Genomic DNA, 25,212 nt, shown 5'->3' with positions numbered 1-25,212 from the left:
ACAAATGGCTTTTAGACAATTGCTAACAGAGTTCTTGTTCCCTTTGAAATCTCATGAACCAGGCCTCAACTATTTGCATTTCTCTCAGCATTCCAACCCCCGACCTGAATGGCTCACTCACCTCTGTTTAAAACATTGTAGGGCTTCACTAGTTGAAACGTCCAAAGTCTTTCAAATTCTTGCACAAACCAGTTTCAAGGGCTTAGGAATGGCATGGTCATCAGGTAGTCATCACAACAGCCATACTGCCAAGCTCCAGTTTTATGAATTAGTTGTTTTGTTGATTTCTGTGACAAAATACCTGACAGAAGCACCTTAAAGGAAGAATTTATCACAGATTTGTAGAAGGATAGTAGAAAGATAAGGATAATTAAAGGAGCTGACCTATATGTAATTATGGTTTGTACCCTTCTCTCATGTTTAGTGATTTAATAATGTCTCTACCCCATCTTTCCTCCTTTTCAAGCTAAATTTTGTTCTACTTTCATTAATTTCAATACTAGACACTGTAACCTGGGGGTTATAAAGTTATAGAAGGGGGCTGGAGACATGGCTCAACTGGTAAAGACACTTGCTTACAAAGTGTGATGGCCCAGGTGTGATTCCGTATTACCGACATAAAGCCAGATGCACATGTGTCTGGAGTTCATTTTCAGTAGCAGAAGGCCCTGGTGTGCCCATAGTCAGTCTCTCCCTTCCTCCTTCCCTCCTTTCCTCCTTTCTCTCTTCTTCTCTCCCTTCTCTCCCCACCTCATTTTTCTGTCTCTCAAATAAATAAAAATAAATAAATTAATGGAAGGTAAACCCGGTACTTCCTATTAAATTCTTAAGAAATTCTAAGATCAACATTGGAAATAACTGAAAGATAATTAATTAGTACATTTTGGAAAATGGAAATTAAGAAGATTAGTTCGAGGTTTAGATGACTTATGGATGAGCATGAAAATGACGATGATAAAATTCTCACTTGAAAGTCTTTGGTGATTTTTTAATTAATATACATTGATACACATAAACTTGGTCTGTGGAATGCTTGATTTTGACTTTGTTTCAAAGAGGCAGGCACAGTTATATTATTTATTCACTTTATTTTAACTCACAAAAAGCATATGACAGTTGATTTTAACAAGGTGGGAAGAAAAATCCAGAGATATAGCTCTCCCCACAATGACAGACTGCTCTCACAGTCCATAACTTACAACTACATAGTGAATATCAGCAATCCCACTAAGGTGGGTCCTCAGGGGAGTGAGGGCAGGGAGGAGGGAAATGATGGTACCAACATATGGTGTCAATACAAAGTTTCTGCTTAATAAAAAAAGAACCTTACTAAAACCCTCAATACCAGTGAGCATCAACATATTTGACCTTTCTAATTAAAACCAAAATTCTTACTTTATGTATATTTAGCCCAGTAATTCCATGTTTTGAAATATAATGCCAAACTCTTCTGTAAAGCATCAAAGAGCCAAAGGCAATTTTAAGCTAAGCATTTTCAGTACCAAGAAAAATAATCTAACAATGGGTTTTATTCCTAGACATTAAAATTATACTTAATAAGTATCAAAATGAATTTTGATAACATTTACCTCTGATGATAAGGGTTCTAAAATTACAAATTGGATCTGTAAGTACTTGATGTACTTTTCCTTTAAAAAAAACTGGATTCATTGGCTGGGGAGATGACAGACACTGTGGTTAAGGCACTTACCCCAGGTTTGATTTCCCAGTACCCATGTAAAGCTACATGCACAAAGTGGTATGTGAGTCTGAAGCCCACTTGCAGCAGCTGGAGGCCCTGGTGCATCCATCAATTCATTTGTTCATCCTCACTCTTCATTATTTCTCTCTCTCAAATACATAAAACATAGATTCTGACTGTTACTTATACTGATATATTCATTCTCTATCTCTATGACTTGTATTTGCCAAACAGAATGAGAAGACAGGTCAAGGTACATAACACATTGCAGATGACCATGAATCATATGCAAAACTACACAAATGACTCACTAAGGTAACAAATCATAAGCTGCTCAATATGCAATTTTAATAGGTAATTTTTTACAATTTATAATTATCTAGACATGATCATTATTTTTCTGCTTAGAGAACTTATTACTATTAATTTATTGTTCTTTGAAAGCAAGAGACTACAACACTGTGTTTAGCTCATGCATGGCAACTCCATTGCTGAAAGAACCTTACACACACACAAGAAAAAGCATGTTACTTCTTTCAAGCTTCATTTCTTCTATTTTATCAGGAGGAAGAACCCTTTTAAAATTGACCAATGTGATATAGCAATACAGTTTCAATTCATGTACTTTTGGAATGATAAATACAATAAAGTGAAAACCAAATGCTCTGTGTTTATCCCATTCCAGTTAGAGCCAGGCTTAATTATAGTGAAGAAGAAATGGCATTAGAGAAATTACAAAAATGTAAATAAGCTTTATAACCGACTCAGGAATTATATTTTATAAATGAGGGTTTGATTTTAATTTAAACAATTCTCTGAGGGTATGATATGCATTATTTAGACTGTTCTGCTTTCATTATGACTGAAACAGTAGTTATACTTCAGGAAAACAGGAGATAGAAGCACCTGTTTCTTTTAAAAATATGAAATAAAATATAGCATAGCCTTAGATACTTTGGCTCAAATATTTTCCCTAGTGTAGGATGTTCCAAGTTTCTATATTTAAAATGCTTTTTACATAACTTGCATTGAGTTTCCCCATTTGAAATGTAATATTTAATTGTTAAAACTTACAAAAATAAGTGATAAATAAAATTTCAAAGCACAGGAACAACTGTCAATATTTTGATAGAATTCCTTCAAATCACCTGTTCGTCTGCTTAGCTGCCTTTACCTTTATTTACATAAAATTAGGATAACACTAAATATATTTTATATTTTTGTTAGTACCAAAATGCACAAGACATTAACATACATTTTAATTGAAAACAATCAAAGGACTTTTAAATATCTGATCTCATTTCACAGAGCGAAGTACATGCCAACTTGAGTCATGAAGAGAAATGTCAGTGAATCCATGGCAGCTGCTTGCTTCCCTGGGAAGGAAGGGCTGCTCAGGAGTACAGTAGCTAGCAAACCCCCCAGCGCCCCACAAAGTCACTAGTGGGAAAAGAACAAAGGCCTTTCCAATGCAACTAACACAGATGTGCCCAAAGGCGAACTGTCAGAAACAGTTAAGATGACAGCTACTCACAGTTCATTATTTCCTTCTCACAGGTCACTGGGTGACAGGCTGGGTCAGCATGCTTTGTTGGCTGCCTCAGTTCTTCCCCACCCCCTATTCAACCTAAATACTGTTAAGGGCTCCTTTGGCTAAAGTAATGTAAACAAACACATTCCAGACACTGAAAGATGCCACAATATGGTATTTATTTTACTTTGGATCAAACTTGAATTTAAATGTTCACACAACTTACTTTATCCAAGCAGGAAGGAAGCAAACTATTTGTAAGTAAAGCAAACAGAACTATGGCCTACCATGAGCTGTGGCTTACAAGTAGGTTCTCATATAGCGAGAGATGTCTCCTATTCAATGGGGAAAAGATGTTTTTCCATGTTACCACAAGAGTCTCAGCGCCAATTTTTTTTTTTCATGAGAGTTTAAACTATAATTTGAAGTAAGAGGTTATCTAGTGGGAGAACCTAGATTTAGTCATTGTTTTATACTCTGTGAGGGTATGGCTGTGTATTAAAGGATATAATTCAAAGTAATAGGCCAATCAAAACAGCGATATTGTAACCTTTTTCATAATATTATACACTTAAAATTTAAGTATTGGCTGAATATGCCTGTCAATGTGATCTCATTACATTATGGAATCAATAAATTAGGAAGTAATAGGAAAGAGAGTAATCTAAAGATCCACATAGATCTGAATCTGAGCCCTGACTCCACATCAACCAATTTCATATACCTAATTTGAACCTGTTTCTGTGCCTTACTTGATTATAAAATATCTACACCATCAATAGGCAAATCAATTTCTCATTATGCTACAGGATTAAGTGCCTAGATTAGCACAGAGGCTACATGGTAAGGATTCAATAAAGGACGGTTATTAGTTTCTTGTCATTGTGTTTAATATATGCAAAACAGAACTAAGCCATCAAAGCAGGAAACATCTTAGAAAATCACAACAAGGTATAGTCACATCATTCAAAAAGGAGTTTTGAACATCTAATTAATTCAAAGAAAAGCCTCTATAAATCAGTTAAGTCTAGACTGTAGCTCAAGATAGTTGGATGCAACAAGCCAGAGGGTCAGTTCCCTTGAGGCTTTCTACCTTTTATTTTGTCTTCACTAGAAACTGGGTAGACTACTTACCATGTTCTTTCTCCTTTCTAAACTATCCTTTCTTGGTTAGTTTCCCTTTGCAAGATATATAATGCGGACAAGAGCCTCCTGAAAGGCTGAAGACTGGAATAACTGCAGAGTCAAGAGCACAATGGTCAAGTCACCTACAGAAGTTAAGAACAAGGTTTTCGCTCAGATAGCTGAGAGACCTTAGCAGGTCTCTCTGTCTCCATGTCCTTACCAATAAATATAGCTAAGTTTCCTGTGTTATTTGCTTAGCAGGCTATTGGGAAAGAATGCACCTAAAACACTAATAAAATCAGTAAATTGTGGCTGCTGTTGCATTATTTATAGTCTAAGGATACCTGAATTTATTTATTTTCAAATATTTCCTGCCACTACCAAGGAATCTCTGACCTTCTCTAAATTGAGTTCGACAGTCTTTCCTTCCTTGGCCACTGCAAGACACAGACATAAATGTACATTCCCTCTATCATTTAATATTTTAAGTTATGCATTACTTGTTCCAATTAGTTGCTCAATGTTTTCCTTCATGACCTAAAATTCCATTTTCTTTTTTCACTTCATATTTCAGATCATTTTGTCTAACTTTTTTCTTTTCTTTTTTTAAAATATTTTATTTGTTTGAAATAGAGATTGAGGGAGAGAGAGAGATAGAGGGAGGGAGAGAGAGGAAGAGGCAGATAGAGAGAGAATGGGGATACCAGGGTCTCCGGACCCTGCCAATGTACTTCAGAGGCATGCACCACCTGTGCTTCTGGCTTACATGGGTACTGCGGAATCAAAGCTGGGTCCTCAGGCTTCACAGGCAAGTGCCTTAACCACTAAACCATTTCTCCAGCCCTCCTTTATTTTTTAAAGTGAATATTTCTTCATCTAATTGAATTAACATTGAAAAAAGGCAAGGTAATATAAAGTTTTCTCTTGAAGCTATAACAAAATGACACACTGATTCATTGTCTTATATTTGGAAGCACATAAGCCAAAAATAATATGTGGAGGTCCAAAGTCACAAATGTACAGAATTCAGCTCCACATTCTAACTCTGTCCTACAATCCCTTCCAAGTAAGGAAAGTGAGTGCTGTGAGATTCTAGTCTTTATTGAAAGCAGTATGCTGAGGAACAAAATGGCTAGGAAATGAACTGAAATTGAATCTACTGAAGTAAACTGTGAAGGTAGAAGAGGAAAAAGTATATAAATGCCTGAGGCCTTAAGGGAAAAAGAAGGTAAGGAGAGGGATGGTGTTTAAAACAAATTCTGAGTGATGTCTCTGATCAATTCATCATGAAATAAAATTCTTATTGACTGAAAAAACACAAATATCAATATGGAACTTCCCCTTATCCACAAGGGATACATGGCAAAATCCCAATAATTGTTTGAAATATAAAAACAACCAAATCGCATATATATAATGTTTCTCTAACACTTATATATCTATGATTCCAATGTTAAAGTTTAATTTATAAATTAGGCATGGTAATACATTAACATTAATAAATTTTAATAAATAGAACAATATGATACAATGTAAGTTGCCCATAACTTATGAATGGTTTTTCTGGAATTTTTCATTTGATACATTAGGAACATGGGTAACCATGATGAACTGAAACTATAGGAAAGCAGGAACTCTTATACAACCCCATGGGGAATATCTGAAATCATATTGAGGAGGGTCTCCAGTGGAATGGGGGCAGGTATGAGGAAAAGGATGGTACCAACACATGATGTATCCATACTAAGTCTGCCTATAATAAACAAAATGCTTTCCCATGTCGTCTTATTTTCCCAGCCACTACTTACTGAATTCCTGCACTCCTGGACATTTATAAGAACCTAATTTAATTCTAAAAAGTTTCATATGATGTGTCTTACCTCAACCTGGTCACTCTTTTTAAAAAGTATTCACTTTGTATGTACATTTTCCTCAATGTTCAGTTGTCATATTATATTGCCTCAGAGAAGAATGCAGATACCAACTCTCTAAAGTACCAAAACCCTGTGCCCTCAATGAAAATGTTTCCAGTCTGGAGAAAGATAAAACAGAGAAGTAGGTGAGTTATCACAGGTCAAGGCTTAGAATGAGACAAGCACAGGCACGCTATATAGGTTCAGGAATCTGTAAGAAGTCACCTGTTTCTTTTTGTTGAGTAGAGCCTGGGATAAGAATGAAAGCCTAGAATAATAACACTCCAAGTGTTCTCTAAAAAAGGATAAGAAATGGTTGTCTGGGAAGTGGAGGCCAATGACAGCCTCCCAGAGAAGTACTGATACATGCCCCAGTGAGCTCCCGTTGTCCATGTGAACACATCATGGAGATATGAGTGGGGCTGCAGAGTGGATAAGTCATGTGACCCCATCCCTGTGGTCACCCTGTGGGACACTAGAGAGCTGAGAACTATCTGTGTGACTAAAAGTAAGTAGCAGGAAAAAGAAGTCCTGGGATCTTAATGGTCACACCATTCAGAGAACCCTCAAATGGGAAGATTCTAACCTTGTTACTCTTTCTGAGCTCCATCAGCAAAGTAACAAACCCAAACAGAATCACTTTTGCTATCAATTAGGAAAAAAATCCTCCTACCAAAACCCCAGGTGGAAATATGTAATGTAATAATAGCCTGTAATTCAAATTAAATGTTGTTGTCTTTTTTTCCTTTTAATGCAAAGGAATTTTCACCTACAATTAGTGTATTTAAAGTTAGGAGGCACTTTAAACATAACTGAGTGTGATAACAATTCTATTACTCCATCAAGAGCAATTCACTTAACAGTAACATCAGTAATCATACATTGTAATTGTAATACAGTTTAATTCATTTTGTGATTTTCAACATTAACACAGTAAAACAATAACAAGCTTTAGTTTCCAGTTAAGTAAAGAGGATGAAAACATTATTTCCATTTTGTAACCAAGGATAATTTTCAATTGCTAACAGATCACTGAGGTAATTTTTATTCTGGTTATGGAAATGGTTCAATTTGTTAAGATATAGCCACTGAAGACCTCTATTATGCATTTATCTTGAGATCCTAATCTCATGTGCTTCTCGTGGAAAATGAAAAGGATCACCTGTGTGTCTGGCCTTCTGAAAGACCTCTTGGCATTTTCATAATTGGGTCTATGCTCAGTGCCATCTTCATGAAGTTACATTATTTCAGTGGATTTTGAGGGATTCCAAGACAGCAATCCATTGTAAGTAGACTATAAATTATAACATATGTCAGTCTTTAGCAAAATACACATAAATGTCACCTCTCTTCATCAAATATAACCCTATGCTGGAAAGCCAAAGGGCTTTTGAGATATGTCAGCAAGCTCCAAGAAATCAACCTTACATGAAAATGAAGGAAAACATCGAATGTCATTGAGCAATAAAGCTCAGTTCTGTCAATGTCCTACCTCTGAGCAGCTGCCTTAGGATGTTTCTCTTCCAGTTTCCTCACCAGTGCCACTGTCAGCTGTCCCGTCTTGAGAGAACCTTCTGGCACTGCTTGGGTGTTGGACAGTTCTGCCCACTTCAGAGAAGGGTTACTGGCATTTTTTTGCAAAACCTAATAAGTGAAATACATGAGAAAAGTAATTTTTATTGAGTGGAAATATCTAAATCATATGTGCCAAGACAAACATTTCCCTGCTTATGACTGCTTCAGTCTTCATACAGCATAGAGTCCTTTTACTGGACCTACTTTTGCCTCACTGGGCAAGAGCTTTGCATTTCTTCCTTAAGTCCTAGTTCTAATCCAATACAATCTTTCTGAACCTTAAGAAAACATCATTGTACACATCTAGAACAAAAGAAGGCAATCTTGAGTAAAAACTGGTATAGAGCCATTTACTTAATGAAATGATGTTTATAAAGCCAACTATGGGCTGGAGAGAAGGTTAAGTGATTAAGGTGCTTGTCTGCAAAGCCCAATAACCTGAGTTTGATTCCCTAGTACCCATTTAAAACCAGATGCACAACATGGAATATGCATTTGGAATTCATTCACAGTGTCTAGATACCCTGGCACATCCATTCTCTCTGTATGTCTCTCTTCTCTGTATCTACTTGCACATAAACAAGTTAATTATATAAATAAATAAAATTTAAGAAACCACCTATGTTTTTCCTGGAATAAAAGTATGTGTGAGTAATACAGTGTACAAGACTTTAAACAGTCAGGGGCACTGAATTATGACTTCAAGCTTGTTCCTAAAAATAGTTTTTTGTCTTAAGTCTAGTGTGCCACACTGACCTCTTCTGCTAAGTTTCTGTCACATTCTTGATGAGATGTGGTCCAGGTTCCATGGTCTAAGTGACACTCTGTTCGGGTTACATCCACTTGAGCAATGAATTCCTCTAGGTAGGTCAGAACAAACTGAGGACATGCCTGAAAGCAAGAAAAAATGGCAAAAGTAGAAATAGCCTTGGAAATTACAACACAAAATTCTCTCAACTGGAGAAAAGAGATGAATAAATTAGTATTTTGAAAGTTCTGACTAATAAAACTTGTATTTTACTCTCAATTTCAGGCTAAATCTCTTTATTTAACTTGCCACTTTGGGCTGGGAAGGTGGCTCAGTGAATGAAGTCTTTGTGGCACAGGCATGAGGACCTGAGTTTGGATACTCAGAACTCATCTTAAAATGCCAAGTGTAATCCCACCACTGGGAAGGCAGAGACAGAAATCACTGGGGTTCAAAATGAATTGGTATGTTTTCCAAAGGATTTTGAGAAATATTACCAAACACATCCTCAGAAATGTTGAACCAGTCTCTTAGATGGTTCCTCTTTACATGCATGCTTTTGTGTTGTCTTATTGCATATCACGCCAGCTTTGGTCTGTGTGACCCATAGTATTTTTCAGAAGTGGCACATGATACATCTAAGATGATATAATATCAAACACTGTAGCTGTTCCCTTTGTGTTAGGTTTGGGGTTTGTGATAAAGGACCAACAGTTTCTTGGGCCCAGGATTTGCTTTCTTTTGTTTTCTTTTGTTTTGTTTTTCAAGATAGGGTCTCACTCTAGCCCAGGCTGACCTGAAATTAACTATGTAGTGTTAGGGTGGTCTTGAACTCATGGTGACCCACCTACCTCTGCCTACCTAGTGCTGGGATTAAAGGCATGCACCACCATGCCTGTCCCCGGGCCCAGGATTTTATTCAAAATCAGAATAGACTGGTGTGATCCAACACAGAGAAGGAAACGTCATGGTGTTGGGAACTCATGGACAATTTCTTGGCTCCAAGACTTTATTGTAATGGGAGAGAAGGAGGAGGGAGATAAGAAAAGGGATAAATAGAAAGGGGAAGTATGTATGAAAGGGAGAGGGAGATAGAAGGAAAGGAGGGCAGAAAAGGGAAAATGCATGTGGGAAAGCCAAGAGTCAGAAAGAGAGATTGATGGAGTGGGGAGAGACTGCCATGCTAGGAAAGGCCTTGGGTTCTATGGTGGTTTGAGTGAAATGACCCTCACAGGCTTATGTGTTGTGAATACTCGGTAACCACCTGGTGGCAGCTTATGAAAGTGATGGAGCCTGTGGAGGTGGATGCTTGCTGGGGAATGTCCAATAGTCCAGACCACTGGGTGTTGCAGAGGGCTCACTCCTCTGCTGATATAAGACAAGGTAAGCCAGCTTCCTGCTCTGCCATGCTTTCTCTGCCATGACAAAGCTGCCCCTTGAAACTGTTAGCCAAAATAAACCCCTTCCTCCCACAAACTTCTTCTGGTCAGATATTTTGACCCAGCAATCAGAAGGTAACTGCTACAAGTGGTGTGCACAGGTAAAGCGCTGTTCCCTCCTCTTAGCACAGAGGTCTTCTCAATTACCATGCCAGGATATATCCCAGAGTCCCAGAGCTAGCTTGGCCAGGTAGAAGTGGGTAGAGAACTCTGGCACTCTAGCACCTTACTTCTTCTCCAACAGCATCCAGAAAGGAACTGATGCCTCTAGGCAATGGCAGTGCGTGCACAGAGGCCCATCTTCCAACTGTGGTCAAGCCCCAAATGAAAGCAGGCCTGGTACAAGTTGAGCCCAGTCTCCATGATAAATCTTGAATCACAGCTTCCCAATGAAGCCACTTTAGATCCCTGGTATACAAAACTGAGAAGTAATAAATGTTTGATTTAGGAGTAAGTCATTACACAGCAATAGTGTACAAACACTGATAGGAAATGTGCATGTTTGTTGTCTAATGTCTTCAGAAACAGTTGTAATTACTACAGTCATATACTCCTGTGCTTAGGAGGGAGAATGCACTGTCACACTGTTTTACAATCATTGACTCTAGTGCAGATAAACATTTTATTTGGTTTGGCTCTTTTAATTTTTCTTCCATCATATATTTTTTTGTGCGCATCCTTTACCCATTTTTGTATTGAATACCTTAATTTTTTCTATTCCTATCAGACTTACTACATATTAAGGGTATGATCCCACTGGCTATTTATACTGCCTTATTAGGCCCTTATTTACTTTTGTTTAAGCTACTTCAGGATCAGAAGTTTTTAAATTTTTATGTACCCCAAGTCAGCCTTTTCTTTTATGGATTTTTGTCTCATTTCTATGCTTCCAAAAATGTGCTCTTACTACTACTATTTTGGCCATGGTGCTTCAATCTATTGTTTTGTTCTGTTTTCATCTTCAAGCTTAAATATTTAATTTAGCTGCAGTTGATTGGTTCTATAGAGGAAATATGATTTTATTACTATTTACAAATGAGTAAAGGCATGATTAATTTTAAAAGCCAAGAAAAGGTTATCCACATAAAACAATATACAATGAAAATAAGAAATATATTTATTAACTACATGTTGCCACTTAGCTATTATGGGCCAGAGTATGTGCCAAGTTCTCAAAATGGATTAAAACCCTCAGTTTGCAAATAAGGAATGTGAAATTTACAAAGATTAAACAACTTGTCTAAGGCCACAACTACTAAATGTTGAAGCCAAGATTAGTTATTAATATTCTAAATCTGGGATTTAATCTTTAAAAAATGGCATTAGCTATGTTTATTATCTAGCTACAAATAATTACCAAATTATCCTCCATTTTATCCTTAACTATATGGAAATAATTTTAGAAATGACTAAATTTAGAGTTAATCAAAATTTCTAAACCTCTGAAAGAGTGAAATGCATCATTAATAAGGTAGTATATCTCTAAGAATCGACAATAGTTATGATATGACTATCAGTGATTGTATCTGGGAATGAAGTTTTAGAATGAGAGTCTCAGAAAACTAATTTGTGTCATATAAAAGCATTCACCATTGGCTAGCAACATATATGAGAATAATTAGAAATGTATGAACTGAGAAAAAAGGTGAGGTAAAGTGGAGTAGAACTGGATGGTTAAGCAATGTTTTTAATTAGATGCAAAATATCAGAAAAAAATTGAGAAAAGTAAAGATTTATTTTGGGTCATGGTTTCAGTCTTTGGTCACTTGACTCCATGTTTTGGTGCCTTTGTTGAAGCAGGCAGAAGGGTCAGGGTGTGGCAGAGCAAAGTTGTTCACTTCATGGTAGCTGGAAAAGTGGTTAAACATAAAGCATACCTTTGCGAGGGTATATTCCCAATAACTGGCTTCCTTCAGTCAGGCCCTACCTTCCACAGTCTCCATAAGCTCCCATCAGTCCATTCAATGATGAATTAAAATTCATCAATGTATTAATCAGTTTACTGAGCCCTCATGATCTAAGCATGTCTCAAGGATTAGATCTACCAAGACTTTAGCATATAAACATTTTGAAGGAAACTTTATCCACAAATCACAACAAACTTTTGGGGAGAAAAAGAATAAAAATGTACTTAAACTTTGGTTCTTTGCTGTGTCTCTTGGTAGGAAAGAGACTTGACAAGTTGGAAGTAGTTCTTAGCTAAAAGAAGTCAATCACATTTAGCCATGTCTCAGAATTAAATTCTCATGCGCAGGAACAGGCCAAGCAGCTAGAGGGACATTTTGACACCATCTAAAGGTTCTAAATTCTGTGTATCAAGATATATAAGCTTCACTGTTTCTGTGACTTCCTCAGCTCCTACCTAGAACCTCATTCTAACTCAAGAATACGGTGGGGTTCCGAAGTGAAGTGAGGGATATAGAGGGGAAATTTTTAGAATGATGGTGATGTTTTGGCATTTTACAGCTGTGTCAAATCGCAGCTGATGATGCTTAGTCATGACTGACTGAGTAGGTTTGCCAATGCTATTCAAGCCTCAGTAGGTTTGGAAATACTGTGACAATTTTTTTGTGATTTTTCCCCCCCTAGTACTGAGGACTGGATCCAGAGCCTGTGCATTTTTTTGAAACAGGACATGGTGGTTTGAATGTAAAATGCCCCCCACAGCCTCAAGTATTTGTGACTAAGCCTCCTACTTAGTCTCAAGCTAGTAGAGCTATGGGGAAGTGAAGCATTGCTGGAGGACGTGTGTCACTAGGAATGGGCCTTGGGGTTTGACATCTCAGCCTACCTTACCAGTGCTAGCCCACTTCATTCTCTGTACTACCTCCCTGCTGATATGTGAAATGTGACCCAAGCTTCCTGCTCCTGCCATGCTTTCCCCACCAGGATGAAACTTCCCCTCAAACCTGCAAGCCAAAGCAAACACTTTCTTTCCATAAGCTGCTTCTGATCAAGTGTTTTCTACCAGCAATAAGAACGTAACTGCTATGCTCAGTTGGTGCTGAGAAGTGTGGCTATTGCTGTGATAAGACTAACCATGTGGATTTTAGTTTGTGGAACTGGTTTATGAGAGGAATATGGAAGGATTCAATACTTTGGATTACAGCAGGCTAGCCAAATGATAAAAGAAGTGTGAACTGTGAAGGTTTAGTTGATAAGGCTTCAAAAGGGAGAGAGGACTTTGTTAGGAGTTGGGCTAGAGGCAGATCATGTGATATTTTAGCAAGAAGGCAGGCTGCATTCTACCTATGTTCTAATCAAAGAATCAAAAAAAAAAAAAAGCTGAATTTAATTAAGCAAGTGGTCTGGAGAAATGGTTTAGCAGTTAAGGCCTGTAAAGCCTAAGCACCCAGGTTCATACCCACATAAAGCCAGATGCACAAAGTGGCATGTGTGCATCTAGATTTGATGTCAGTGCTAGAGGCCCTGGTGCACCCATTCTCTCTTTGTCTCTGCCTGTCTTTGCTTGCAAATAAATACATAGATTTAAAAAAAAAAAGTGGTTATTTCATTGAGAAAAATACAGAACAGAAGGATAAAAACAATGCAAAGTTTGGCACAGAAGTGAATATGAACAGGTTTCTGGTCCCAACGCAGAGACTGCAATCTCTTCAGCTTCAATTGTTTGTGAGATTACCACCATTGACGATGGGTCAGTTGCTCTGCCTTGGAACAATAGCAAGATTGCTGACTCTTTTGAAAGGAATGGGCCTGAGGGAGAATGCAGGAGTTTCCTGATCCTCAAATTCGGACTTCACTCCTCTGTGATTAGCAAATTTGGCAGCACACCTAGTAGTGGTTTTAGAAGTAATAAGAAGTCAGAAATAGGTCATGAAGTATGCATGTTTCTGGACATGGCCACTAGGGGATGTGAGTTAAGGTTGGAGTCATTGCAAAGAGACAGTGTGAGGCCATTGTGTGGAGCTGTGAGGGTGAATCATGGATTGCATTGGCGATCCCAGCAATCTTCCTAGCTCCAAGCTTTTTGGAGACCAGAGGATCTCATTTCAAGTCCCAGGTGCTGGACATGGAGCTAAAACTGCAGGATTTGAGGTTTTCGCTGCTGATATTTGATCTCTTATAATCTTTCCTTCATTTGCCCCATTCCTCCTTTTTGGGATGGGGAAATATGCTCTGTGCCTTTAAGTATTGGAATTATGTGGCTTGTGTTTTGATTTTACAGGGCTTACAGAACATTGTCTTAAGTCTCAGGTGAGACTGTGGACTTGAACAACACTGGGGCTGATATGGACTATGGGGATTTTTAAAGTTGGATGGAAGGCATTTTGCATCTTGAGATGGCAATGAGTCTATAGCAAACGGGGGTAGAGTGTGGTAGCTTTAATATAAAATGCCCCCATAGCCTCAAGTTCTTGTGATTAAGTCTCCTAATTAATCCCACGTGGTGAAGCCTTTGGGAGGTGGAGCCTTGTTGAAGTTAGTGGGGGAGAAACTTGGGATTTTATAGTGCAGTCCTGCTTGCCAGTGCTAGCTGAACTCACTCTCTACTACTTTCCTGCTGGTACGAGATATGATGCAGGCTTTCTGATCAGGGTCCTGTTGTGCTTTCCCTGCAAACCTCAAGCCTTTCATGATCTGTTTCTGCAACAAGAAGGTAACTAACACACAGGGTCATGCTGTATAACTCAGGATTATCTCAAATTCATTAGCCTCCACCTGCACCTTCCTGAGTGTTGGGGTTATAGGCATGTGTCACAACTGGCCCTAACCTCTCTAAATTTCTAAAATGTGGAAGGATGTCATGGCACTACATTTCAACCATGTGATCCTAAGACGTTAGAGAAATCAAGATTCCACATTTGTCAGTCAGAATCCAGTGAGGCCACACAAACTGCATGGTGATGGAACAGGAAAGGTTTTACATAATTAAAACAGGAGAATGGATAAATGGAACTGGAATGGTAAGAGATGATGCAAGGATGTGTGAACAGCAGATGTTGGGAGCAGCCACTGTTTGGGGGCTTGAGAATTGCTGAGAAAAGGGGTGATATAAAGCTACCATCTACTTAATACCAGACAGGATTCACCCATGTTACGCTAGATCCAAAGAAGTCCCTAAAGTGCCACACCAGTAATATTTACTGTTTAATCTGCCTTCACCTGTGTAAAAGTTAGGCATGGTTGCATGTACCTGTGACCCCAGTACTGAAGGAGATAGAGACAGGAGGATTGCTATATCTCCCTGGTCAACCAAAAAAAAAAAAAAAAAAAAAACAATGCAGGGACTCCAGGTTTAGTGAGAGACTTGGTATAGCTCACAGGGTACACTGATGGTTAAGTCTATTGATGTTTTTTTCTGCCAAGCAGCCTGCGTAGTACTTTCCAGCACTATGGCAGCTAGCTAGCAGGGAGGAGGCTTACAGCTCAGTTCCAGCTTGGTCACTCATGTCCTGCAACTTCAGCACATGTTATTTTCAGCAGCAGGTTCTTATCATCTAGTTGTGGTGGGCAACCAAGAGCCTTGGCAATAGCCTCTATTGTTGATGGGGGAGGAGTGCTCAGGGGCCTCTCTGCCTTATGTCCTCTTTTCTCAGTCACTAGCCCTCTTGGGTATAATGAGTTGCTTGAAACCTAATGCAACACATTTCATGTTTTGCTTGGTATCAAACTATATATATCTGTAAGCATACCATGTATTATTTTGCACCTGGTTTCTTTTGTTCACATTATGTCTATAAGGTTAATATACATTGTCACGTATAGGTATAGTTTATTCTTTGGAAGTGCCATGGGATTGAAAAGCTAGGGCCCATGAACCAACTTGGCCTTACCTGTTTATGTACATAACATTTGTATTTCAATACGTGTGTGCTCATGCATATGTGTGCTTATGCACATTGTGTGTGTGTGTGTGTGTGTGTGTGTGTGTGTGTGTGTGTAAGAGAGAGAGAGAGTGCAAGCATGCCCATATTACAGTGTGTGTGTGTGTGCATAAGACAACTTTCAGTCAGTCCCCCATCTGTTTAGCTCAGTTGAGGCAGGATTTCTCACTCTGCTGCTCTTTGCTCAGCTTGCCACTGAAGTTCAAGAAGATTCTTCCATCTCTGCCTCCCATCTTGGAGTCAAGCATCGACATACTGAGATTACAGGAGCCTGTCATGGCTTCAGCTTTTCCTGTGGAGTCTGGGGATTTGACTTGGCTACTCCAGCTTGAATGGCAAGTGCTTACCCACTGAGCTATATCCTCAGACCCTGTGACATTTTATTGAAACACAGTTACATTCATTCCTTTAATACTGTCTGTGGCTGGTTTTTGCTACAAAAGAAGGCCTGAGAAGTTGGGATCAAGACTGTCTGCCTACAAAGGCCATAGTTAATAACTGACTTAACAGGAGTCTGCCAGTCTTTACATTGAGTATTCTACTTCTGAGAAATTGCTTGCATGCTTGTCTGTGCTGATGCTACTACTAGCACTTTAATAAATGTGTCATTTTTTAAACATGTAAGCATTTTTGTTGGGCATACACCTAGTAGGACAAATAATATGTACAGGCAAACCACAGTGAGGCAGTAGTCTGAACAAAAGTGCTTCAGAACGTACTACTTCCCCACATGAGCAGGCTATATTTATAGCACAGATTAGGACATAATGCACACGTGTAGCCAGATTGTCTGCTGTAGGGATCTGTCTCGTTTCATCTTGCTTTTGTAGCTTTCAGTGTATTTTCTGAGTAGAGGTTCAGCTGTCATGATTGCCTGATACTCACCTGCTTGTTATACAAGTACACTCCCGGAGAAGGTTCCAATATGTTTACAAATCAAGTTAGGGTATAGATCACTATGGGAAAAGAACCTTTTAGTCCAAATTTTAAATATATAGAAAGGCAGCTTTGGCCAAAGAATTCAATTTAACAATACCCAACATCCTTATTTTAATGAGTAAGGAAACTGACACTCTAAATTACTGAGTCAAAGCAATAAATTAGAGAAAAAAATATAACATATAACATAATATATATATATATATATATATATATATACATATATGTATATATATATATAAAACTTTGGGAAACCTGTGTTTTAAAATCAAACAAAACTTCAAGGGCAAGTACTGAGTTAAATAAAATTTTAAACCTCAAGGCAGAGGTAAAATCATTTGTACAGATAAAGCATTTCTTGCTCTCAACAATAATGCATTCTTTAAGCATTTAGAAACCAAAATGCTTAGAAATAAAAGTTATAATGAGAGTTATAAAATAATTACCTTAGAATAAATACAACCGTCAGCTCCAAACACCCACTTCTGATATTCATCTCCTTTATGTCTATAAAAGAAACCATAATTTAGACATTGGCTTTTCTTTCTCCATGCAGAAGTTATTTCTGGGCTTCAAAGGAAGTGATCATGTTTCCTCTGTCCTGGCAAGAGGACCATCTGCACTCTGCCAGTCTCACTGTTATGCTGCCCTGCCGTGACGTCCAAAGTATTGCACTGTGTGCATGTGTACACAAATTTGTGTAGACACACATGTGCACTGTCAGAATAATATAAATAAATAATAAAAATAATTAATATTAACAAATTAATAAATATAATAAATGCAATATTGGCCAGGCATGCTGGACCATGTCTAAAATCTAGTACTCAAGAAGTTGAGGCCAACCCAGGACTATATAGTAAAAACTCTATCTTGAGAGGAAGAAAAAAAGAAAATATTATAGAATATTTTGACATCTAAAATGAAATTGTGAAACAAAAAGAAAGGAATGCTTAGTTAAGTTAGCTAAGGATGAAGAGGCCAGTACAGAAAAATGATATGAAACTACAAACCTTAGGCAGCCAGGAGTAAGGAATATCATGTTTTCTGAGCAAGAAAAAATTCTAAAATGTAATGAAGCTAACCATGAATAAATTAATCATGTATTCATTAATATACAAAGAAATGAACAAATGAATTAAATTAAGTGTAACGGGATGTTAAAATAAGACTTTTCCTACTGCCTCTGAGTTTTGACAGAAGCATCATAGGAAGTACTCTATTCTGAAGCAAAATGCTATTTGATCTGGGCAGAATGTGTGAACAGAACTGTTCAAACAGGTTAGCATGCCAGTCCCTCTTGCACATGCAGTCTCTCATTAAGAACGTGGAGACTTCTGGAGCATCTTGAAGAGGGCTCATGAGAGCAATGCAGCTCTGCATGCTCTATTTTCAAAGATTCAGTTTGGAAAGTCCAGGACTCCCCATCAGAAAGCTACATTCACAAATCATCAAGTAGTTCTAAGAACTTGGGAAAATTTAGATAGTTGGGGTCTATGGACCAGACTTTGGGAATACCGAGGACAGAGTGAGAAAACAAAACCAAACGTTAAACTGTAAAATAATAAGAACGATATTGATCATGCACCAAGCTCTGTGCACAAACATCCTTAAATCAATTGGAATGTCTTGGGTATATATAAATATACTTGGGTATATATAAATATACTCCTGTAGCATCTTTAGTTTTAAGAGGTAACTCTTAATGGTTTCTTGAGCAAGGGCTGGCCAACTGAAAATCCAAGCCATGATTGAGGTTCATAATTTTTTGTTCACCACAAGTTTCTGGGGAGGGAGGGTCTGATGGTTAATACTAACTTTCAACTTAGCAGGACCTAAGCTTCTGGCCAGGTCTGTGAGAAATTTTCTAGATTAGGTTAATGAAGTTGGGAAGCTGTACTGTGACTGTTGATGGTGCCATTCCAGGGCTGGGGCCCCACGTTGAATAAAATGGAGAAAGTAAGCTGAGAGCCAGCATTCACCTCTCTCTCTGCCTGCTAACTGTGGACCTGCTGTTTCATGTACCTGCCACGAGCCCTCCCCACCCCACGGGCTGTATTAACTCAAACTGTAAGCAAAAATATAAGCCTTTCTGCTCTTAAGTTACTTCCTGTCAAGTATTTTGTCTCAGCAACAAGAAAAGTGGGGGAAAGGAAGGAGAACACCGCAGTTTAAGTTAATAATAAACCATGCCTCTTTTGGAGGGCATTTCAAAGGGTGAACACATTCATGTTCCAGAAACTTGGTGTAGATAATTCTTCAAAGAGACAACTCCTGCACTCGAGACTGTTACAGATATCATCCTATGCACCTCTTTACCAACTATTCACCTGTATCCTTTGTAATATCATTTTATAATAAACTAGCAACTGTAAGTGCTTCCTTAATTTCTGAGTGATTAGAGCAAATTACCAAACACATGCTCTCAGCACCTGAGGTGAGCAGTCATATGGGACTGAGGCTTAAATTTGTGGGATCTTACCCAAACTCCAGGGACAGTGTAAGTACTGAATTGGACAGTTGGTCAACCAGCTGATGTCCATTGGTGCTATGAAAAACAAAAATACCTATCCCTCAGAAGTGAATATAAGAAGTAGAAAAATAGTTTTTTTTTCTGATATATGATTTTTATAAAAGGAAAAATGGTTTGATGATTGAATTCTCCTGAGATCTGGGTAAAGAAGAGAAGGGGAGGGGAGGGGAGGGGAGGGGAGGGGAGGGGAAGGGAACTAAAGTAGAAAGTGGTATTACCTTTGTTAGCTGTTGTAGTGCCAAGGGTTAAGCCCAGGCACACATATACCAGGCAATATCTCCACCACCACTAAGCTACATCCCCAGCCCTAGAAAATGGAATAAAATGGAAAGTGGAGCATAGATTTGATAAAATATAAGGACTTGTAGAAATACATGTTTTTATGGTAGAGAGCAAGAGAAAGACTGAGAGAGAGTAAACTGGCTGGGTCACCAGGGCCTCCAGCCACTGTAATTGAACTTAGACGCATGTGCCACTTTGTGTGTATGTGCAATCTTGCACACTTGTGTCACCTTATATGTGTGGCTTACATGGGACCTGAAGAGTAGAACGTGGGTCCTTAGACATTGAAGGCAAGCACCTTCATCACTGAGCCATATCACCAGCCCTAATACATAAAATTTGTAATGAACTATCTTTTCAGGCAACTTATCCTGAAATTAACAGTCCCATTTCAGGCATTAGAAAAACCTAGTTGTTGCACAGTTTTAGCATCACATAGGGTGACAAAAGTATGGTTGGAAATGAGAAGCATTTTGTTTTGGCATTGGGCCTAAAACTAAAATGATGATTATGATAATAGTAGAGAATCCAAGAAACAGTACATAAACTGAGAATTTGCATAGAAGTGAAGGGCTATCCTGCTCTGATACTCATTTTTTAATAAAGACAGAGAAAAGGAGTCAAATAGAGAGAGGGGTAGAATAGGTGCACCAGGGCCTTCAGCCACTACAAACAAACTCCAGTTGCATGCGCCACCTTGTGCATCTGGCTTACATGGGCCCTGGGGAATTGAACCTGGGCCCTTTGGCATTGCAGTCAAGCACCTTAACTGCTAAGCCATCCCTCCAGCCCTCTAATACTCATTTTTAATGTGTATATGTGCTATGTCATGAGTCAGGTTTCTGCTCCGCTTTGTAGAACTGGGATTACAGACATGTGTGGCCACACCCAGCTATTTACATGGGTTCTGGAGATTTAAACTCAGCAGTTTAGGTTGTCCTCAGGCCCTCATGTTTGAATACGAAGTATACATAACTGATGACCCATTTCTCCAGCCCCCCTTCGTGTTTATTAATGTAGTAGACTGAGAGATGAGAGTGCATTCAGCAATCCTCACTCTCTCTGTTTGTCTCTCTCTCTCTCTCTCTCTCTCTGTGTGTGTGTGTGTGTGTGTGTGTGTGTGTGTGTCTATCTGCCTCTTTCTCTCTCAAATAAATAAATAAAAATGAACAAAAAAATTTTAATGTGATACATGAACATTTTTTATTTGTAATGTGATACATGAACATTTTTTATTTGATAATGACATTTACAATGGTGTTGTCTATGTGTGTGAGCATTACTTCCATTTGCTGCCATACCCTGGAATTATACAACTGTACTTGTTTGTTCTGCTTAAAATACCTAGACTGGTAAATGTCAGCATGTTATCACTTTATTTCCAGAAAGACTTGGGTAGTTCCTATAAAGTGGATACATAGAAACACAACTGAAATAGAATCAAAATAAGGATGACAGGGCTGGAGAGATGGTCTGTAACACCTAAGGACCAATGTTCGACTCTCTAGATTGCACTTTAGCCAGGCACACAAAGGCAAGGGAAGCACAAGGTCACACATGACCACTAAGTGGCACAAGTGTCTGGAGTTCAATTGCAGGGGCTGAAGCCCTGGTGTGCCAATTCTCTTCTCTGCCTCTCTAAAAAATTAAAAATAAAGATGACAGTAAGGATTATTTAAAGTTGTAAGAAGTTGCTCAAAGAGACTGGAACTTCCTTTATGGATCTCTAGTAAGCTAACAAAGTCAACGTGTGTTTATTCTGACTCAGGAAGTTCACAGAGGAAAGTTTGAAAGATATCCTTCAACATTCCCATTGATCCATTGATTTGGTATGCAGCGGTTGCAAATTCAAGTCTTTAAGAGCCAAACAGGAAATATAAATGCATGAAACAAGAGAGATCTAATATGAGGGTTACCTCAGGCAGAAGTGAAGAACATAGTTAATGGGAGCATGTATGTTGTATCTAAACCACTCAGTCCATGCCTGGCTGGTGTCGTGACAGAATGCAAACCTGCTGAATTTTCCAGGATTTTCCACAAGTAAGTAATGTTTGTGTGTGTGAGATAGCTGTTTCTAGTGACTCAAAAATAATACAAGTATTTGTAACAAGGTGCAGACCACACAAAATCTAGGAAGTCACCAGTTTTTTTTTTACCTCTATGTGTGTGCAAGGGCATATATGTTTGTGTGTGTGTGTGTGTGTGTGTGTGTGACTTTGAGTTGTTTCTAATTGACTAAAAGTCAGATCCTTCCCACATTTCTTTAAAAAGGAAGCACAACCAATATGAAATGTTAGGCAGAAAGATAATTTTGACTTAACAACTTATCTATAAGACGTTCAAAATATCTTTTGAAATGAAGCACTTTCATGAATTTTAAAGTTATTTAGGTCACTTAATAATGGCATTGTTGGGCTGGAGAGATGGCTTAGCAGTTAAGCACTTGCCTGTGAAGCCTAAGGACCCTGGTTTGAGGCTCGGTTCCCCAGGTCCCACGTTATCCAGATGCACAAGGAGGCGCACGCATCTGGAGTTCGTTTGCAGAGGCTGGAAGCCCTGGCGTGCCCATTCTCTCTCTCTCTCTCTCTCTCTCTCTCTGTCTGTCTCTCTCTCTCTCTCTCTGTGTGTGTGTGTGTGTGTGTGTGTGTGTGTGTGTGTGTGTGTGTGTGTCTATCTGCCTCTTTCTCTCTCAAATAAATAAATAAAAATGAACAAAAAAAATTTAAAAAATGGCATTGTTGGTGTGCATTTCATCTACACATAGTCAGATGCATAGAACAGCCAAAAAAAATAAAAGGAAAAATATGTGTGAAGATCTGCTATATTGAATAAGAATAAGATGCTGACAGCAAGTGAGACATGACTGAGCTAATGAGGCATGATATGTTTACAATATTCTTTGCAAGTTGTCAGGTTGCTACTTTAAGTCCTAGTTCTATTATTTTTAGCATATAAAAGGCTACGCCTTGATTTGTTAAAATCATATTTTAGTACTTACTAAACGGAAAAACTTCCACCTCTACAAGTTGTTGCCATGGGAGGATGGATAGCCATTGTTATTTCTAATTAAATATGACTACCTTAAACAGAAAGTTATATAAGTACTTTAGGTGCAGGGCAAAACTTAAATGCACTTGAAAGTATATGCCCAGAGGTGAAGGAATTCCTAAAGAGCTTGGTCCTTACTGCCATTTATTGATTGATTGATTGATTGATTTTTTAGGATTTTTTTAAATTAATTAATTTATTTATTTATTTGAGAGTGACAGACACAGAGAGAAAGACAGATAGAGGGAGAGAGAGAGAATGGGCGCGCCAGGGCTTCCAGCCTCTGCAAACGAACTCCAGACGCATGTGCCCCCTTGTGCATCTGGCTAACGTGGGACCTGGGGAACCGAGCCTCGAACCGGGGTCCTTAGGCTTCACAGGCAAGCTCTTAACCGCTAAGCCATCTCTCCAGCCCTTGATTGATTTTTTGAGGTAAAGTCTCATTCTATCCCAGGCTGACCTGGAACTCACTATATAGTCTCAGGGTGGTCTCAAACTCATGGTAACCCTTCTAGTTCTACCTCCCAAACACAGGGACTAAAGGCATGTGCCACCATACCCAGCCTTACTGCTATTTTAAAAATGAAATATACCTTCTAATTTTCCAAATTTTCTGTTACTTTGGCTCCATTTTGCTTCTCAGATAAAGGCAAGTTGAATTAATTAAAGGCAGATAATTCTCATTTGCATAAGGATCTTCCCTCCATTCCAACTATATTACCTCTCTCTCACTTTCCTTCCTACTTTCTTCATTCTCTTCATTTCTTGGAAATAGACATTTTCAAAGTTAAACTCACTGCATTTTTAAAAAAATGCTTTATTTTATTTATTTCATAGAGAGACAGAGAAAGAGGTAGACAGAGAGAGAGTGGGTGCACCAAGGCCTCCAGCCACTGCAAACGAACTCCAGACACATGTGTCACCTTGTGCATACGGCTTATGTAAATCCTGGGGAATTGAACCTGTGTCCTTTGGCTTCACAGGCAAATGCCTTAACCATGAATCCATCTCTCCAGCCCCCTCACTGCATTTTTTATATTGTCATGTCTATCTCTGCCCAATGTGTTCATGCCATATGCAATAAGGGTACTGAGCCCTCCTTCAGCTATGCTTAGTCCTCTGACCATGAAAAGCTAAATGGACTAATCTGAGGAGATGCTGCTCTAAGTTCAAGATCCAGTGAGTCTAGGGAAAACCCTGCACATAATGAGCTTGTCAGTCTAGTTGGAACCCTCTAAACACTTGTTGTCACCATGGCCATGGTTGATTCTCTCACCATCTTGTTCTAACATAACCACTGAGTTACTTCCTAATCAGAATGTATGTCTTAGTCTTTTGAAAACAGCTTTAGGGGAAGAGAGATTGCTTAGCAGTTAAGGCACTTGTCTGCAAAGCCAAAGGACCCAGGTTAGATTCCCCAGGACTCATGTAAGCCAGATGCACAAGGTGGTGTATGCCCCGACATACCCATATATTCATCCTCTCTCTCAAATAAATAAAAATAAAAAAGTATTAAAACAATTATATTGTGAAATAATTAATATAGAGTATATCTGTTGCAGTCAGGTTTACATTGCTAACAGAAATTACCTGACCAAGAGTAGATTTTGGGAAAAGGGGGGTTTATTTTGGCTTACCAGCTTGAGGTGAACCTCCAAGATGACAGGGGGAAATGATGCTATGAGCAGAGAGTGGACTTCACTCCATGGCCAACATCAGGTAGACAACAGGAACAGGAGAATGTGGCAAACACTGGTAAGGGGAGACTGGCTATAACACCCATAAGCCAACCCCAACAACATGCTGCCTCCACTAGGTGTTAATTCCCAAATCCACATCAGCTGTGAACCTAGCATTCAGAGTACCTAAGTTTATGGGGAGCATGTAAATCAAACCACCACATTCCATACCTGGCCCCCATAAACTGATAACCATCCATGATGTAAAATGCAATACATTCAGTCCATCTTTTAAAATCCCCAGAGTTTTTAATCAATCCTAATGATGTTCAAACATCCCCAAAATCCAAGGTCTTTTAACTGAGCCATAATACAAAAAAAAAAAAAAATCCTCCCCCAAAACCATAATGGCTCATAATAAACATGCCTACTTGCCAAAGATGGCACTGGGCATGGCAAAGTAATATTCAACCAATACAAGATTTAAACAGGGAAAATATCAAACTCTTTAGCTCCAAGTCCAACAACTCTAACCAGTAACAAGTTTTCAAGACCTATAATTTTAACCAGAAACAAGTGTCTGGAGTTCCAATCCCACCCCTCCAGCTAGGCTACTCACAGTCCTGGGAAACTTCGTCTGGGGCTGGCAGCTCTCCTCAGCAGACATCTCATGTTGCCAGCATCTGCACTGGATCTGCACTGCAAGTCACTCCCATCCTTACTCACAGCTCCATCTGGTCTCCATGCAAGCATCCAGCAAACCTGCTTCACACTGCCCACAGCCATTTCCAAAACACATCACTGCATTGCAAACTCAATGACCTCTCTTTCCTGAATTTTGTATACTCCACA

The 25,212-nt window shown here is 38.7% G+C and overlaps 1 protein-coding gene across 1 annotated transcript in view; it reads right to left on the bottom strand.

The window, feature by feature from the left end:
- Window positions 1-25,212, bottom strand: part of Dcdc1 (doublecortin domain containing 1) — a 485,885-nt gene that overhangs the window by 219,267 nt on the left and 241,406 nt on the right. The window contains exons 16-18 of the mRNA XM_004660718.2: window positions 17,265-17,325; window positions 8,603-8,737; window positions 7,764-7,915 (exon numbers count right to left, since the gene is read on the bottom strand). Of these exons, the coding sequence (XP_004660775.2) occupies window positions 7,764-7,915; window positions 8,603-8,737; window positions 17,265-17,325 (348 nt within the window). The remainder of the gene's footprint in view (window positions 1-7,763; window positions 7,916-8,602; window positions 8,738-17,264; window positions 17,326-25,212) is intronic.

Source organism: Jaculus jaculus, chromosome 8 (genome assembly GCF_020740685.1).
Source record: "Jaculus jaculus isolate mJacJac1 chromosome 8, mJacJac1.mat.Y.cur, whole genome shotgun sequence".
In the NCBI taxonomy this organism is placed as follows: domain Eukaryota; kingdom Metazoa; phylum Chordata; class Mammalia; order Rodentia; family Dipodidae; genus Jaculus; species Jaculus jaculus.
Note: the sequence above shows the minus strand (reverse complement) of the source record. Positions and strands in the feature narration are given on the sequence as shown.